General features: G+C 48.7%; 1 protein-coding gene across 2 annotated transcripts in view; it reads right to left on the bottom strand.

Annotated features, from left to right (window-relative positions):
* Positions 1-16,739, bottom strand: part of XKR5 (XK related 5) — a 26,958-nt gene continuing 10,219 nt past the window's right edge. For both annotated transcript variants that reach the window (XM_024251668.3, XM_054561161.2), the window contains 5 exons: positions 16,553-16,737; positions 14,884-15,093; positions 13,232-13,401; positions 7,302-7,413; positions 1-3,819 (listed from right to left, as the gene is read on the bottom strand). In XM_024251668.3, coding sequence (XP_024107436.3) covers positions 2,678-3,819; positions 7,302-7,413; positions 13,232-13,401; positions 14,884-15,093; positions 16,553-16,737 — 1,819 coding nt within the window. In that variant the 3' untranslated portion in view covers positions 1-2,677. The remainder of the gene's footprint in view (positions 3,820-7,301; positions 7,414-13,231; positions 13,402-14,883; positions 15,094-16,552; positions 16,738-16,739) is intronic.

The raw sequence follows: 16,739 nt of genomic DNA on the forward strand, positions 1-16,739 counted from the left end.
TTTTTGAATTAAGTGTCCATTTATTAGTCTTCTCTAATAAATATAATGTATATTTTCTGATCCTTTTCATCACCGGGCAATATGCTTTCTGGAGGCATGAAGTGAGGAAGCCATTTGAGAAGCCCATGATGGTCCACGGGGCCTCGAACAGCAAGTACATGCCTTGATTTCTGCATACTCAGTGCCTGTCATACTCAACTAATATTCCTTAAATGAATGAATGAATGAAGAGTATTTCTAGCTTTCCAGGCTATTCAGGGCTAGAAAGTTTGAAAAGAACGAGCAAATTCAGCATATCTCACCCTTACTTTTACCCCATAACACAAATGCCGTTGAACCAGGATATGCACTCAAGCTGAAATTCATGCCCACAGCCCCGCTCGTGAGTGAATTCATGCTGTTGAATGCCCTAACGCCTACTTTTGCCAGACACTCTGCTGGACCTTGGAGTTAGCCCAGAATGAGGACTGCAACCGTTAATTAGCCTTCAGGGAGGCAGGGCTTCAAGTTTAGGAAGAGGTCACCAGAGGGCAAAGGGCAGTGGAGTACAACCTGGGGACAGAGGGTAGGTCTGGGACAGCTGGAGCCGGGGAGGGCCCAGAAAGGCACCAAGAGGTGATGTTTGAGTGGAGTCTTGGAGGACAAATGGGGAGGGCTGGTGAGGACTCAGGGAAGACGCTCATGCTCTCACCTGGCTGGGCAGGAGACTGCATGGAGGAAGGACTGAGATGCTGGGATAGCACAGTGAATGGAACTATGAATGATTTTGTTCTATTAACAAACTTTTTTTTTAGATAGAGTCTTGCTCTGTTGCCCAGGCTGGAATGCCATGGTACGATCTCAGCTCACTGCAACCTCTGCCTCCCAGTTCAACGATTCTCGTGCCTCAGCCTCTCGAGTAGCTGGGACTACAGGTGTGTGCCACCACACCAAGATAATTTTTGTATTTTTAGTAGTGGTGGGGTCTCACTACATTGCCCAGGCTGGTCTCGAACTTCTGGCCTCAAGTGATCTTCCCGCCTCAGCCCGTCAAAGTGTTGGGATTACTGGTGTGAGCCCCTGCATCCGACCCAAAGTCTCGTTATCTTCACCTGTTGTATGGAAAGTTTGTAGCCACTTGTCTGCCATCCCCAATTGGCTTATGTGGCTGGCCAGGAGGATGCTGATGGTCTGACAGCTTATCGCAGAAAGTGTCTGCACATGCCCTTAGTATGTGTCAGGCTGAGCTAAGTTATTCTACTATTCCTTGTTAGAGCTCTAATATTGTACCCTAATCCAAAAGTGTTTGGAGAGAATAAAAACGACCCATTCTGGCTGGGCACGGTGGCTCATGCCTATAATCCCAGCACTTTGGGAGGCCGAGGTGGGCAGATCGCTTGAGCTCAGGAATTGGAGACCAGCCTGGGCAACCTGGCAAGAACGTGTCTCTACAAAAAATACAAAAAAGTAGCTGGGCATGGTGCCCACCTGCCAGTAGTCCCAGCTACTCGAGAGGCTGAGGCGAGAGGATTGCTTAAGCCCTGGAAGTTGAGGCTGCAGTGAGCCATGATCATGCCACTACACTCCAGCCTGGGTGACAGAGGGGCCCTGTCTCAACAAATAAACAAATGAAATGAAACAAAACAAAACAAAAATACTCATCCCTAAATAGCATCCAGCTGTCTGTGTGCCTTTCTCTTTGATGGTTTATGACTGGACTTCCTTAATCAGCTACAAAGGAAGGCTTAAAGAAATGATGGAAATACCTAGCCACAAAGAACACTTTAGAGTGGAGGAGTCAGAGAGAAGGAGAGTGCGAGAGGAATGGACGTTTGCTCCCTTCTTATTGGATGGGCTTAAATCATGGATAGTGTCTCACATCGAATGGAAGTGGGAACAAAGCTTGGAGATAAAGGAGATGGGGTGGAAAGCAGCAGTGGGAGCTGGAAGGGAACTCCTGGCTGGCCAGCCTGCACGAAGGGGAGCTGCACATTTCACAGAAAAATACATTTATGCGCCTGGCCAGGAGGATGCTGATGGTCTGAGAGCAAATTGCAGAAAATGTGTACATGTGCCCTTAGCATGCGTGAGGCTGAGCTGAGTCTACCCTTCCTTTTTAAAAGCTCTAAGATTGTCCCCTAACCAAAAGATATGGGAACCTTAGAATGACATTTGCACTTTCAGTTATGTTAGTTATTGCAAGCACACAGGCCTTATCTACTCCCAGAAAGCATTCAAATTATCTTACCAGGAGATTTCATAACATAATGAAGTTAGAATATCTTAAAATGAGATTCATAACCACTAAGTGTGAGGCAAAGCTAATTGTAACAAGAATCTCAAATAAAATAGGAATCTGGGTTCTACCTTTGTGTTTCCTAGAAGCCACAGCCAAAAGATAAAATAAGGGAACCTACAGCTCATAAAAGGCAGCAGACAATTTTGACTGGAGTCTCTTTCTTCTCCTCTAAAGTGTGTTAGAGTCTCTCCTATGCATGGGTGAGGTCTGTGATGTTTACATTGGACCTGCGAAATCATCCAGCCCTGTTTCCTCATTTTGCAGGGATGCAGATGGAGATTCAGAGGTGACAGTGATGTGCCCAAGGACACAGGTGTCAGAAGTGGGATTTCTCCTCTCACTGCACCAAATGACCAGCTTGGTTTGTCAGCCTGTTGTCTTATCCCACAATGACTGTGGTCAGATGAAAAAACTCGGCTCTTGCTTCATCTGTTCCCTGCAGCTGCAGTCCGTTTGGATAGACTCAGACTTAGGGGTGGATGTGAGGCAGGGCTCATGGGCAGTCCTCAGCTGTGGCAACGACATCCACACATCAACAGCTGCATGGTGACTTAGGTCCCTTGTGGGCTCCTGTGGCTCCTCTAGCTCTGAGATACTGAGGGTTCTTCCAGGGAAGCCTGCACTGGGGCAGAAGCCTCTGCATGGGCCTGTGCCTAGGATGGGGCTAATGTCGGCCATGGTGACGGGGAAGGGCGCCAAGCCCACTGGGTGGGGCGATGTAGGCTGGGCAGGACTGCTGTTTCCCATCCTCCTTCCAGAGTGGGCCGTTTGCAGAGTAGCTGGGCTGCCTTCTTGTTGTGAGGATGTGGCCACTTCTGCAGTGGCGCTGAAGTACAATGTGGAACTCTGCTGTCCTTCCCCTCCTCTCTGCTGCCCACCTGTCCCCTTCCCCTGTGTCCCAGAAACAGCATTGGCTCCTTCCTTTGGGGTGCCCTCCCCCTGCATGGCTGCTGGGTTCTGGGTAGGTGCTTCATCCTGCTGATCGCTGGCAAAAGATACGTAACATGAGGTTTCCAATGGGTCGGCCTCTGCTTTAGGGACACCTTCAAATGCAGAGCCGTTCTCTAAGGTTGAGGGGTCACGGGATGAGGATGGGAGCTCTTGCTGGGCAGACAGGGCCTTCCTCTGCAGATCGTCCTGTTGACTCAACCCCCATGCAGGTGGACAATAGACAGGACTGTCATTTCCAAAGGCAGCATTGATCTTAGACACATTTCCTGTTTTTAGGGCAAGTTTCACCCACAGCCAGTGGTGATGACTGAGGAAAGAGTCCTCCACAGCAACCTGGGTCCCCAGCCCAGCCTCTGGGGGGACCTGCTCAGGGGTAGGGGGCTTCCCTAAAATGGTTAGCTCATAACTTGCCCCTTGGCATGAGCCTGAGCTCTTGGTTCTCTTCCCAGCTAGATCTGTGGCCCGGGGAGAAGCTCTTCTCTCTGTTTTATCACCTCCTGCAATGCCACAGGACTTCCTTAGGCAGCCCTGCCAGATGTCTGTGGATTTTGGATGCAGCAGGCTGTAATAAATTACCAGTGAAACACTGCCTGAAAAAGAACAAAAAGACCACAAGGTTATGTTCTTTGAAGTCTGCATCCTCCCTGTGGTGTGCAGTTTCAGGTTCTGGCCCTTTTGTGTAGAGGAAGATAATTTGGGATCCAAAATAGGACTCTTGTTGGAGCCTCAGAACTGGATATTTTGGGGGAATTTAAGTAGGTTCCAGCTTCTATAAGCTGTAAATGTTTCTAAACTTAAACATGAATAACAAGGCTTAAATCCGATTGATTCTATGCTTTTGAGGGCAGCTCCAGTTCAGTCATCTACATATGTGTGCGTGTGAGTGTGCATTCATGCATGTGTGTGTGTGTGTGTACACACAGGTACAAAATGTTTGGTAGAAATAAGCATTCTACTTTCACGTAACTGGACCATACACTGCAAATTCGACTGTCCGTACAGTGGTTGATGGGTTACAAAGCTGGGGGAAGGGAAGGCATAAGAAATAACCTCAAAAACAAGTAAGACCTAAACAGAGGTTAATCAGATTTATCAAAAACCCCATATCAAGGAATTTCCATGAACAACAACAACACTTCCTTTGTGCATAAACATCTTAATCACATTGTTGTCAGTTTAATTTATTTTGATCAGAAGTGTTGACTGCTGCAATAATTTCTTTAACAGAGCATTCCAGTAAGCCTCCCACGTTATTTCCAGTTTCCTGTTGTACTGGATAAAGTGCCTGGTTTCAGGGTGCTCATTATAAACAGCACAAAACCTGAAGTAATGCCTGAGAAGGCCAGGAGATTGCAGCATGAAGGAGCTAGAAAGAACCCCTGAAGGACACCCCCACCCCCAAATCCTCTCTTGTGTCTTGGGGGACTGGGAGACCCTGATCAAGCAGCTGGTTAGTGGCCAGGCTCAAACCCGGGAAAGGGAGGTGGACTTTCTCCATGTTCAGTGCCACCTCTGCAGTAGGTCCTGCTCAGCCAATTTCTGCACTGTTTTGAATTCTCACAATTGCCTGGTGAGGGACATATTGTCACCCTTCTTTTACAAGCAGCCACCCAAGGCCAGGAAAGACGAACAAAGGCCCCTGATCACAGAAGTCCTGGGCACACTTATTCAGTGAACACAGACTTTCCAGAGGCCACGTAGTTTGGGGCTTCTTGGTGACATCCCCAGGCTGGCATGCAGTTGGTACTCAGTGAATATTGGTCCCAGGATGGAAGGAAAAGGGGAGGAGCCTGGATGCAAGCTTGTGCTCCTTGGACTACAATTTGTGTTCGATCTTCCTGCTGAGGATTCCCAAGGGTCACCTGGGAGTCAGGGGTTTGGCAGCTCCATCAGAGGCCGGAGGAGGAGTGGCAGACAAGGCTCCGAGCCGGCGGTCACCTGGGTGCTGGGTGCTGTCCGTGGCTATGGGCTCCCTACTCACTGCCCGTGGCTATGGACTCCCTACTCACTGCCCTCCTGCTGTGCTGTGGGCCAGCATACTGGCCGTGAAAATCTCTTCTCACTTGAGTGGAACTGGAAGGAAACCAGGCGTCCACTCCCAGGAGTGTGACAGGTTTTCGGAGTGGTGTGGGACATCTTTTTTGAGTCAGTGTTAAAATCCAGAAAGTAGATGAGGGGACATTTTTCCCTCCCAGCACACTGTGCCCCCAGGACTCAGCTATACCTCCCGTGAACTGGGAAATCCAGATGAGTTGTTAGACCTCCCGGCTGGCAAGGCCCCTTCATTCCAAGTATCACATGGCCCCTCCCTGAAGGAAGGATTGCTTGGAATATGCCAGGAACACCCAGACCACGATGCAATGTGGCGAGAGTGGTGCTTCTCACCCGGGCAGCCCGATGTCCTCAGTTTCCCATAGGCCATTTATCCACACGCAAAGCTTAGAAATCAATGCTCTGCTACTCAAATGATTATTTTAAAAAGGATGAACCAGATGCCTGTCCATGGGTTGATGATGAAACAAGCTGTGGTCCGTCCAAATCATGGGATGCGACTCAGCTACGAAAAGCAAGGAGCTGCTGACGCACAGCAACCCGGGAGGCTCTCCGGAGAGCTCTGCCAAGTGAACAAGACTGATCCCCAGGGTGCACACACTGTGTGGTACTTTCACAAAGCATTCTCCAAGTGACAGAATAACAGAAATAGAGAACAGAAGAATGGTTGCCAGGAGGGAAGGAGGTGGCAGGGGCGAGAGGAAGGGGGCCATATGAAGGGTCCTCGTGGTACTGGAAGGGTTCTCCCTGCACCTCAGCGTACTACGTTGAGATCCTGGCTGTGATGTTGTGCTACTGTTTTGCAAGATGTTACCACTGGGGAAAAACCCAGTAATGGGTACAGGGAGCTCTGTATTATTTCTTAAAACTACAATTATCTAAAAAGTTTGATTTGAAAAAGAAGGGGTTGTCTCAGCTACCTGAAGCTAGAAGAAGTGTGGACCCGTGACATCTCATGAAGAAGGACAGAGCTGAAACCCAGGGTGGTCTGTGGCTCTCAAATGCTGGTTACAAGGCCACAGTGTATGACTTTTCTCTGACCCGTGAACAGCCCCTGCATCTCACTAAGTGCTTTGTGTCCAGGTCATTCCTTTCCCAGGTTCAGGCCACTCACACAGGCCATGTCCAATCCCTAGCTGCTGTGAGCAAGAAAAGAACCCGAGGCCGCTTCCAGGCACCTCTTCAGAGTGTGGGTGACAGAGAGCAGGCTCTAGAGTGAGGGCAGGAGTTGTTGCAGAGGACTGGGGAATCTGTGTCCTGGCCCATGTTGCAGAAGCACGAGCCCCCACGTAAGAGGTGCTGGTGCTGGCCTTGATGGTCCCACCGCAGGCCTGAGAGTGACAGTGGTGGAAGCCTGCTGTGCTGGGAGAGGAGGCTGGTGTCCGCACCTTTCAAGTGGGGAGCGGAATCCCTGCGGAACTCATGCCGATCTGGGAAGCGAGGTCATCACTGTGGGCACGACACAGACCTTGGGGCCATGCATTCATAAAACACGGCTGATGACAGTGCCAGGCCTGTGCTGAGGCCTGCACTGGAGCTGGGCTTGAATCTCAGCTCTATCTGTTACAAACCATCGGATCTTATGGGGACTCAACCTCCTCTGTGCCTCACCTTCCTCTCCTCCACTGCTAGGGCACCCACTTCCCACGGTGCTTGCCTATGGGCTGCAGGGGGTGCCATGTCAGGAAGATGCTAGGAGCTCCCCTAGGTGGGAGGGGAGAGGGAATTCACGTCCTTAACCCTGCAGGAAGCTCCGGGGAGGACGGGGGCTTTGGGGTAGAGAGGGACAGCCCCAGCTTTGCGTGAGGTTCTGGGCACAGTCGAGCAAGGCAGATGAGGCTGAGCTCAGTATCTTATGCTCTGATGGGGATGGGTCTGCCACCCACAGCGCAGTGAGCCTGGTTCATTGGTCTCCAGTTAACCATGTCCGAACTCAGTTTCTTGCCCTTTGAGCCCACTGTAAAAAAAAAAAAATATGTTGGGGAGAGGATGCAGATAAGAAGGTGACATTGGGACTTACCGATCAGAAATCCAGACAGGACCCCAGCTGTGGTCTGCAGGCTGGTCCACGATGCCCCCTGGAGAAAGTCGGTGGCCAACAGCAACAGGATGATGTTCTCCAACAGCATGACCTGTGGGACCCAGGGGAGAGGCACCACACCTTGTCAGGTGCACACTTCCCAGGGACCACCCTGTCCCGTGAGTCTGCAGTGGCTCCCCCTCGCCTCCATCCTGAGTGCCCACTGGAGACTCCAGGCTGCTGGGGCCTACCCGGGAGCAGGGCTATGTCCCACTGAGACCTTCTCTGGCAAAGACAGAGCCACCCTGAGAACAGGGTGGCTCATTAAAGTGTCTGCAGAATCATAAAGGCCCAGGAAATGTAAGGGCATCCCTCAAATGGCTGTGGGGCTGCCTTTAGAGAGTCAGTGTGGGCTGAGAGGAGACTTTTATTTTCTACTTTGCATATTTCTCCATCCTCATGCTAACTGCAGGCACTCATTAGTGTTATAATTAAAGATAGCTGCAGAGCTCATGATGTCACTGAATTCCAGGGAGCTAGGGTCACAAACTTTCTAACAACTTTAGGATTTTGTTTCCTTAAAATAATTGCTTTTGTGGCCACCAGGTGGCAGCCGGAGACGGGAGCTCGCAGACTGACAAAGGAGCCTGGCCTCGTGGCTACAGCTGGTCAAAATGGCAGATGGTCCAGAAGGCTCTTTGTATGCCCATCTGGGTCGGCTTATTAACTTTGTTTTCCAATTTTTAAATATAAAAACATACGTCTTCATTAAAATAAGTAAACAAACTCGACATAATTCAAAGACGATTTATTTAAATACTGTGTGTGTTATTTATTTAAAAATAACACTTAAATTATATACTGATTTGCTAAAACTCTTCAAAAGATTTGCCAGGGTTATTCATTGGCTTTGTTTCTCACTCTCAAAAATTCAAATAAGGAGAGAAATAAAAAAAAATTATGAGGAGCTGCTTCGTAATCCTACAAATGTCCATTCTCCCAGTCCCTCTGGTGCAATGGGCAGGGTTTCTGTCCTAAATGCCTTGGCCAGCAGCCAGTACAGAAGGCACCTTTCTCTCCCCACTCCTCAGCTGTGTGGTTCTGGTGGTTCAGATTCTTAAGTTTGTCCCAACTCCATCACCTGCCTCCTGTCTTTCCTGCCATTTTTGTGGTTCTGGCCCCATGCCTCCTGTCTAGGCAACCCCTATCTTCTTTCTCTCTCTGAAATCTCTCCTCCACACACACCAATGTCGGAGTGACCCACTTCACCCAGAGATTGCACCTTGCCATTCCTCCCTGATGCACCTTGAAACAGCCCCACCTTAACTTCAGGATCCAGTCCCTACTTCTCGACAGAGCAAATGGTCCTGTTTGCCACTTAGCCCAAGTTTTCCTTTCTGGGGTCATCCTCCAGCATGCTCTCCCCAAATGATATTCCACTGACAAACAGTGTTTCCTCAACCAAACTCCAGTCAGGCTTCTCTGAGCCTTCTTTTCCATGAGTCTTCAACCCTGGCCAACAAGAACTCCAGACTCAACACATATGATTCCCCTCACCTCCCCACACCGAGAGACTTGAACAAACACTGACCGAGTTTCCAGCAGCTCAAGGCCTCACCCCTACGATGCTGACCTCAGTCTCCTTTAAGTTCCTGCCTAAGAAAGCACAATGCTGCCAGGAGAAGGTAATGTTTGTTCCAGCCAAAACTTGGTGCTGGGCGGATAGGACCCTGGACTTCCTTTCCGAGCAGTTACTTTAGAAAGCTTGAAATTGCAAATCATTTTGCTGCGCTCTGAGATATACATTTTCTATTACCCAGAATGTCTCCTCAAGGACCCAAGAGCCATCTATTTAAATACAAACTCCAAGCCTGGTGGGTGCATTGCCCTAACAGGACTGACTCCTGCCTCCTGTCATAAAGAAATGAGAAATTTGTTTCTGCTCCCAACAAGTGACAAGCGCCAATGAACAAACGCAGATGGCACACTCACATTTACGATCCCACTTTCCTGCTTTTTGTAAATTTCCACTTCCCTGTCTCTGCCCAAGTCCCTGGATGTTCCTCCTCCTTCCTCTCTTTTTCTCCCTTTTAAGCCCTGTCACCTCTGCACAACTTGAAGGTGGGTTCAGTTCATGCAGGGCTCTTCCCTATGGCGATAGACTCAGTGCAATCTGTTTTCACTGCTTTTAACTAGCTCAGGGCTTTGTTTCCCTCTGACGCTGCGTGCACTCACTTTCCTGTGGATTTTCAGATACTCCAGGGTCTTTCTGTTACTTCTGCAGCTTTGCCTGAAACGTCCTAGCGCCCTCCACACCTTTTCTTCAGGTGAACCTTCCTCATCACACAGCACCTCGTGCAGGTCCCCTCTGTAAACCCTTCCCTGACTTTCCCAGGCTCTGCCTCTTGTGTCCCGTAGGGTTTTGATAGTGTCACTTCTCTGATCACAGAGGCTGCATGGATTTGCTTATGTCTTTGTGGCCACTGAGACATGACCCTCTCACACTGTGGTGTCTAACTCCATTTTCAGCACAGGAGGAAGCTGAATGTGTGCTGATATGAATAAACCCGTGACGGGTGAAAGAAGCGAGACCGGGTCTTATATTACATTCAGAAGTGATCGAGAGGCAGGCTTCCGCCTCTGAGCACGAGGTGAGGACAGGTGAGTAGCTCCTGAGCTAGGCCGGTCCTAGTGTCACCTGCAGCTGTCTCCAGACATGGATTCCCAGGTCGCACTCAGACCTACTGAGCCAGAATCTCTGAGGAGCCTGGGAATCTCCACTTTAGAAAAGCCCCCATGAGTGCCACTGACAACCAGCAGGGCTGAGGCCCAGCTGCACTGGAGGCTCCCAGTCCCCAGCCCCAGCCCCTGCGAGACCCTTCCAGCAGAAACCTCTGAACCCCTGCCAGGCGGTGGCCTGTTGGTTAAGGACCCTACGAAAAAGTATAAAAATTAACCAGATATGGTGGTATGCACCCGTGATCCCAGTGACTTAGGAGGCTGAGGTGAGAGGATCACTTGAGCCTAGAAGGTCGAGGCTGCAGTGAGCCGTGATGGCACTGCTGCATTCCAGCCTGGGCAAGAGGGCGAGCTCTGTCTCAGAAAAACAAAAGCAAAAACAAAACACCTTATGTTCCTACTTGAAGGGATGTGGGGGTGGTACACTCTCCAGTGGCCCAGGAATAGGCTCAACATAGGTGGGCGATGCTTGGGTTAGCCCTGGGCTGCGCTGCCCAAGGCTGGGGCTTGCAGACAGGAATTGCAGCTTCTTCAGGGGCCCACCCAGGGCCTGGGGTCTGGCAGCCTCTTTCCCGTGTGAGCTGCTGTCTCGAAGGCTGGGGCTGCGTGGGTCCAGGCACCCTCTGCAGAAGGTAATGCTTTCGGATGGCAGCACGGGTCTGTGCCAGCAGGGTGCACATCTCAGGGAGTGGCGCCCCAGTGTGTCCACTGCAGTGTGGCCTTTAGGCTTCCAAGATCACAGTCTGGGCATCGCTAACCTGCCCAGAGGCATTGGTTTCAGGTGCTGGCCACTCAGCCACATTGGATCAATGGAGATTAGCTGGAGGTGTTGAGGAAGAGTGGGAGAGGCTGCCTCGCACTCTGAATGGCCCATGCCACGGAGCCAGGGCTGCCCAGCACTGCCTGGCACAGGGAAGGGCCCAGACTCAGGTCTGGGCAGTATGCGTGGTAAAGTGTGGGGTGAGCATGCCCACCTGTCATCTCTGCTTTTCTTCAGTTTCATGGTTGCAGCCCCACCTTAGAATGTGACTGGCAGGCACTCTTGAAATGTCAGTAGTTTAATAGGTTATCCTGGAAGTTGTTATTTCACCTCTTTATGGTGATATTGGCAATCTTTACCCTCCACTTCCTTCCTCTTCCCTACCTTCCTTCCATCCCTCCCTTCCTTCCTTCCTTCCTTCTTTCCTTCCTTCCTTCCTTCCTTCCTTCCTTCCTTCCTTCCTTCTTTCCTTCTTTCTCTCCTTTCTTGCCCCCGATGTCTGTTTCATTTATTGTAAATTATTTATTTATCTTTCAGAGCATCTACATCTATCTATCTGTGCCAGGCACCAGGCTCTTTGCTTTCTGTCCATCACCTTACCAATCCTAGCAACAACCATTTCAGAGATGCAAAAACTGGGTGTGGGGGTGGAGGGAGCCCCGATGACTCTCATACAGTTCAGAACCGAAAGATCCTGGCATCAAGCCCTAGCTGGTTGGGCAGCAAGGCCTAAAGCCCATGTTCCCCATCACATGCTGCAGGGATCCAAGCCCCTGGGCTAGGACTGCCCAGCCTCGATGGGTCTGTGCACAGCGAGAGAGATAAGGATGCTCGTGTCACTGTGGTAGATCCCACTCTGAATGTAGTGGTGTCTGATTCCTGTTTTTCCTATGTAATCGCTCTTGACTCAGTGATCTAGTGACTGTATGAGACAGCTGGAGAGAATGAAGGATTTGCTTTCTTTCCTTCTGTAACAGCCCTCAAACTCCTGGGAGATGACATGGCAACTGAGGTGCGAACGTGACAAATGCAAGCAAACAAGGCGGCAGGTGTCAAACTCCTCCTTATTGAGCTCCTGCTTATCTGGGCATTGGCAGACGGGGTGTCCACCTATGAATAAGCCACTTCAGCAAATTGGATGAGAAAATCAATATTCCACTTTGTTCACATGGGGATCATGTTGGTTGGGAGGCTGCTTATGCATGACCTGGGCCCTGCCACATGTGAACCTATCTACAACACGTACGCTGTTATGCTCGGTGTTTAGATGTGGAAGCTGAGGTTGGTGAGGTTCAGTAATGTGTCCAACATCGCAAGTCCTGTGAGCTCTGTCTGGCTCCATAGCCTATGGGGTCACTGTGCTATACAGGTCCTAAAATCAGCAGGTGTCTAGGACGCTCCCCTTTCCTGGACAGGAGCTGCATCCTGCCTTTACCTTCACTCAGGTCTCTACCCTGGAATGCCTGACTGCTCCCACAGAAGTCTCACCTTTTCATATTAATAATGGCCACAATTTATGGGTTATTTTGTGCCAGCTACTTATGTATATTATTTTATTTGGTCTTTATAGGAACCCTGAAAAGTATGTAGATCTTATTTAATCTTCACAGGAACACTGAAAGGGGGGTGACTTATTCCTAGTGTGTGCATGAAAAAGTAGGTTCAGACAGTTTAAATTACTGGCTGAAGCCAGTTGATGGTAGCAGTCAGCAGAGCTGGGCTCCAGTGCAAGTTTTTCTGACTCTAAAACCCATGCCCCCACCAACGTGATTGTATTTTCTCTCCTTTGCCCATTATAATCCAGCTCAACCTCCACTGTCCAGCCAAAAGTGTCTGTGGTCATCCCGACGAGAGGTGATGCTGGCAGCTACTCCTATGAATCCCAGACATTTTTTTCTCTCCTGGCATCTAGCCACATTCTTTCTGATTTTGGTTATTTGGGTGCCTACTTACTTACCAAATATTATAATTTTTTTAAATACGAAGAAATCTCTACTGGACTCAAAGCAATCTGAAGAAGTATTAGGCCACTTTTGTGTTTCTGATACTCTCTAGGGCCATGCCTGGATCTTAATGATAAACCCCTAATAAAAATGGAGTTGATTAACAAAGACATTGAGTATATGATATAATACAGTTGAATTGTAATGATATTCAGCATGTGGGCTGATGTAGAGAAGACATCACCAAATATGCCTCAGTTGTTGCCACATTGAATGCAGGGCCACAACTGGAGGTTGGGTTACTATTTTCAAAGCCTGTCATCTCTGTTCAAGACTATAATCTCTTTAAGAATTTTTCTTAAACTAAGCTATTCCTTTTCAAGAGATAGGTGTGCACTGGTGCACACACACACACCCCACACACACCCACACACACACCACTTGCTGTATGCACTGTAAAAGTTAGGATAAAGAAAAGTGCCACTTGCCATGTAGAATGTGACCATCCTATTTCTAGAAGGGCTGTCCCAGAAGCTGAGGTAGCAGAGGATGTACACGGCCCCCACGAGCAGGTTGAACAGCCTCCAGTGGCAGGTGCTGTCGATGATGTCACTCTGCTGGGCGACAAGCCAGAATGTCATCACCAGCCAGTGGGCACCTGCAGAGAAGCCGGGTGCAGACGTCAGGGTCCATGCAGGGAGATGGAGGGACAAGCAAGGACACAGAGACCAGGGGCTGGAAGGCTTTCCGACCACATTTGACTCAGCATCCAAGAAGAGACATCAAAACCCAGAAGAGATTTGAGGGGGACAGAAAACCAACGCAGTTTATCTTTGCATGTATTATCCCATTTTATCCTTATAAAGGGTATCTGACCTAATTTGAAGTTGACAAAAGAAAGACTAGCTTCAATAACACTTGCCAAATATTGTATACCTATGCCCTTTTTATTCCAGAAAGTGTTTAAAGAGGCAGTTATAAAACTGACTGCCAATTATTTTAAAATTGTTACAAGAGCTAAAAACCTCCACATCCAAAGGAAAGAACTCTATGTGGTGCAGCTTTAATTTTTATTCCCATATTTTAAGACGATTAAATCATTTTGGATTTCAAGCTGAATTTTTTTAAAAAAGAATAACAAAATAGTTAATCTCTCTTTAGAAGCACAGTTTTTTTAATCAAAAAAATTATCTTTTTTGCCAATAACTGTATTTAATGTTTGCTCTAGGCCCAAGGGGCAAATATTTCTTAATGTCTCCAATTCTCTTAAAACAAGAGTACACTGTTCCTTCTTGCAGAATATATTCACTGATGACCAGAGATGACAGCTCTCCTTGGCAGGGACGCACAGGCCCTATTCAAGGAGTCTCCAGAGCCAGATAGACTCTCTGTCATTGCCATTCATATTGTGTGTGCCTAGACTGAGAGAGGAGGGAGGGCTTGGATTTAGTGGAGCTGTCCTATTTGCAACAGAGGAGATGTCCAAGATTCAGCATTCAAAGGAAATGGTGCACTTTTGGGAGCTATGTGCAGTACCACATATATACTGTATATTTTTATATCAGGTGAGGCAGGTGGGACCTTGTACCTCCCTCCTGTTTCAGTGATAGTTTTTCTACATAAAAGATTTTGGCCTGTAACACAGAACGGTCTCCTGAGAAGTTGTCTGCTCCAGATTTAGCTGGGAGTGTTGAGGGCTGGGATGTCTAAGCTATGGCAGAGTATCTCCCAAGAGAGCCAGCACGCGTTCCTTCCTGCTCTGGATGTGTACTCATCGGGAGCTGAAGTCTAGTCCTCCATGCTCTTGAATCTGGGCTGGCTGTGCTTGCTTTGACTGGCAGAATACAGCAGAAGCAATGCTGAGCCAGTTCTGAGCCTGTTTTTACAGAAGACTAGCAGTTTCCAGTTCCTCGCCATTGGAATTCTCAGCTGCTAATTCCTGTCAAGGCTCTTTATGAATCTGAACACCTGCTACCCCACTGCCATCTCTGAGGACCCCCCAAGCAAGATCCATTCAGCAGAGAGCCCAGTCAGCCTGCAGGCCTGGGATTGAGGCTCATAAGTGGGTATTCTTGAGACCTTCATTTCTGGGTTGGTTGGTTATGCAGCAAGAGATGACCAGATCATTAGCTCAGCTCACCTGCAACCACAAAAACCCAAAAGTGGTAGGCTTTGTAGAACAGAACCAGACTCAGCACGCGGGTTCCCAGCATGCCCATCCTCCAGAGCTGCTGGCAGAAGAGGGCGGCCCATGGCATGGCCAGGTGGCCTGGCTTCATGAAGCCCATGAAGCGAGTGTAGGACACCAGTGCCCAGGAGAGTGAGGACCAGGAGAACAGGGTGCTCACCCCTGCAAGGGAAGCAGAAAGACATGGTATGCTCTGAAGGTTCCGAAGTAACAGTACCTTGTGACGATTCACTCATGGCATTTCTTTAATGGGATGTGTAACCTCTTGTTAAAGCCTGGCTGCACAGAGAGTATGACTAATCCACCACTTTGACTAGTAGGTAACATAACAACTCTACGTCCAAATACACATGTCTATATTCAGGAAGAAACAGGGATATTCAGGAAATATTTCCACTGCCCAATGTACTAAATGCTCTTCCCAGCAAATGGACTGGACTCTTTCTTTCTATGCCCTTTAAGAAAAACGTCGCAGCTCCTGATCCTCTAAGTCCTTTGTATATAACAAAGCTGATTCTACAAGGCTCTGAACATGGTTCCACCCCAAATGTACTTTGCTGTTTTATCCATATGAAGGAGGTTTAATAAAAGAACCAAAACATCAAATGATGTCAGGCTCTTTGATAAAGATGGATGGAAGGACAGTGCAGGCATATATGTGAAGCATTTAATTTATGCATATGCAATTGTGGACACTCAGCAAAGAGGAAGGGAGAGATGAAGATGGAAGGGGAGAGGTGGGGAGGGAGAGAAGGGGGGAAGGGGAGGGGAGAAAAGGGGATAGCAGGAGGGAGAGGGAGAGGGAAACAAGAAGCAAGTGAGAGAAACAGGGAGAGACATAATGAGAATGTGAATGGCCTGAAATGAGTGGGAGCTGGAGACAAATGTTGCTGGGGCCTGAGTTGTTCTCACTTTCCACATGGCTTTGAAGGTATAAGCCTCTGGCTTTGTTAAGTATTATTATTATTATTATTATTATTATTATTATTATTATTATTATTTTTGAGACAGGGTCTCACTCTGTCACCTGGACTAGAGTGCAGTGGTGCAATCACGACTCACTGCAGCCTCAAACTCCTGGCCTCAAGTGATGCTCCCACCTCAGCCTCTTGAATAGCTGGGACTACAACTGCACGCCACCATGCCTGGCTAATTTTTGTATTTTTTGGTAGAGATGGGTTTTTGCCAAGCTGGTCTTCAGCTCCTGGGCTCAAGCAATCCGCCCACCTCAGCTTCCCAAAGTGCTGGGACTACAGGTGTGAGCATTGTGCCCGGCCAAGAATTAGTCTAATGATTAAAGACACAAGAAAAACATGTGCATTGAGTTTATGGAGAGGCAGTCTTTCCAAGGCATTTTGAGGACAATTTTGATTATGGGCAATTTCTATCTTATGGGCTGACTTTAGAACATGACCCTTAAGAAAGAAGGGAGCCAACTCTCTGTAAACTCAATGCACCAGCAAAAGCCAGTTTTAAGCATCATCTGTGCTAGTGAGCTCAAGATGCCCCTAATGCTCCTAAGCAGAGGAAATCTCAAAGGGAGAGTTTTGTTAAACAGGCTCACGTTCCTGTCCCCCTTCGGCAGTCAGACAGTCTGTGCTCTGTGGTGAAAGTTACTCACCTGGCACAATATCTGTGAAGTCTGAGGCTAGAAAAACATATGTCTGAAGCAGCAGGTGGGGCCCGGTCTGCAGCAAGGCCTCCAAGAGTCGAAGGGCCGACAGGTCGGCCTCCTGCAGCTGCAGCCAGCCTCGGTGGGGAGCCTCCTGTTTCTTCTGCAGAGCGGTCAGTGCAGCGTCCCAGTGCCT

The sequence above is a fragment of the Pongo abelii genome, chromosome 7 (genome assembly GCF_028885655.2).
Source record: "Pongo abelii isolate AG06213 chromosome 7, NHGRI_mPonAbe1-v2.0_pri, whole genome shotgun sequence".
NCBI lineage: Eukaryota > Metazoa > Chordata > Mammalia > Primates > Hominidae > Pongo > Pongo abelii.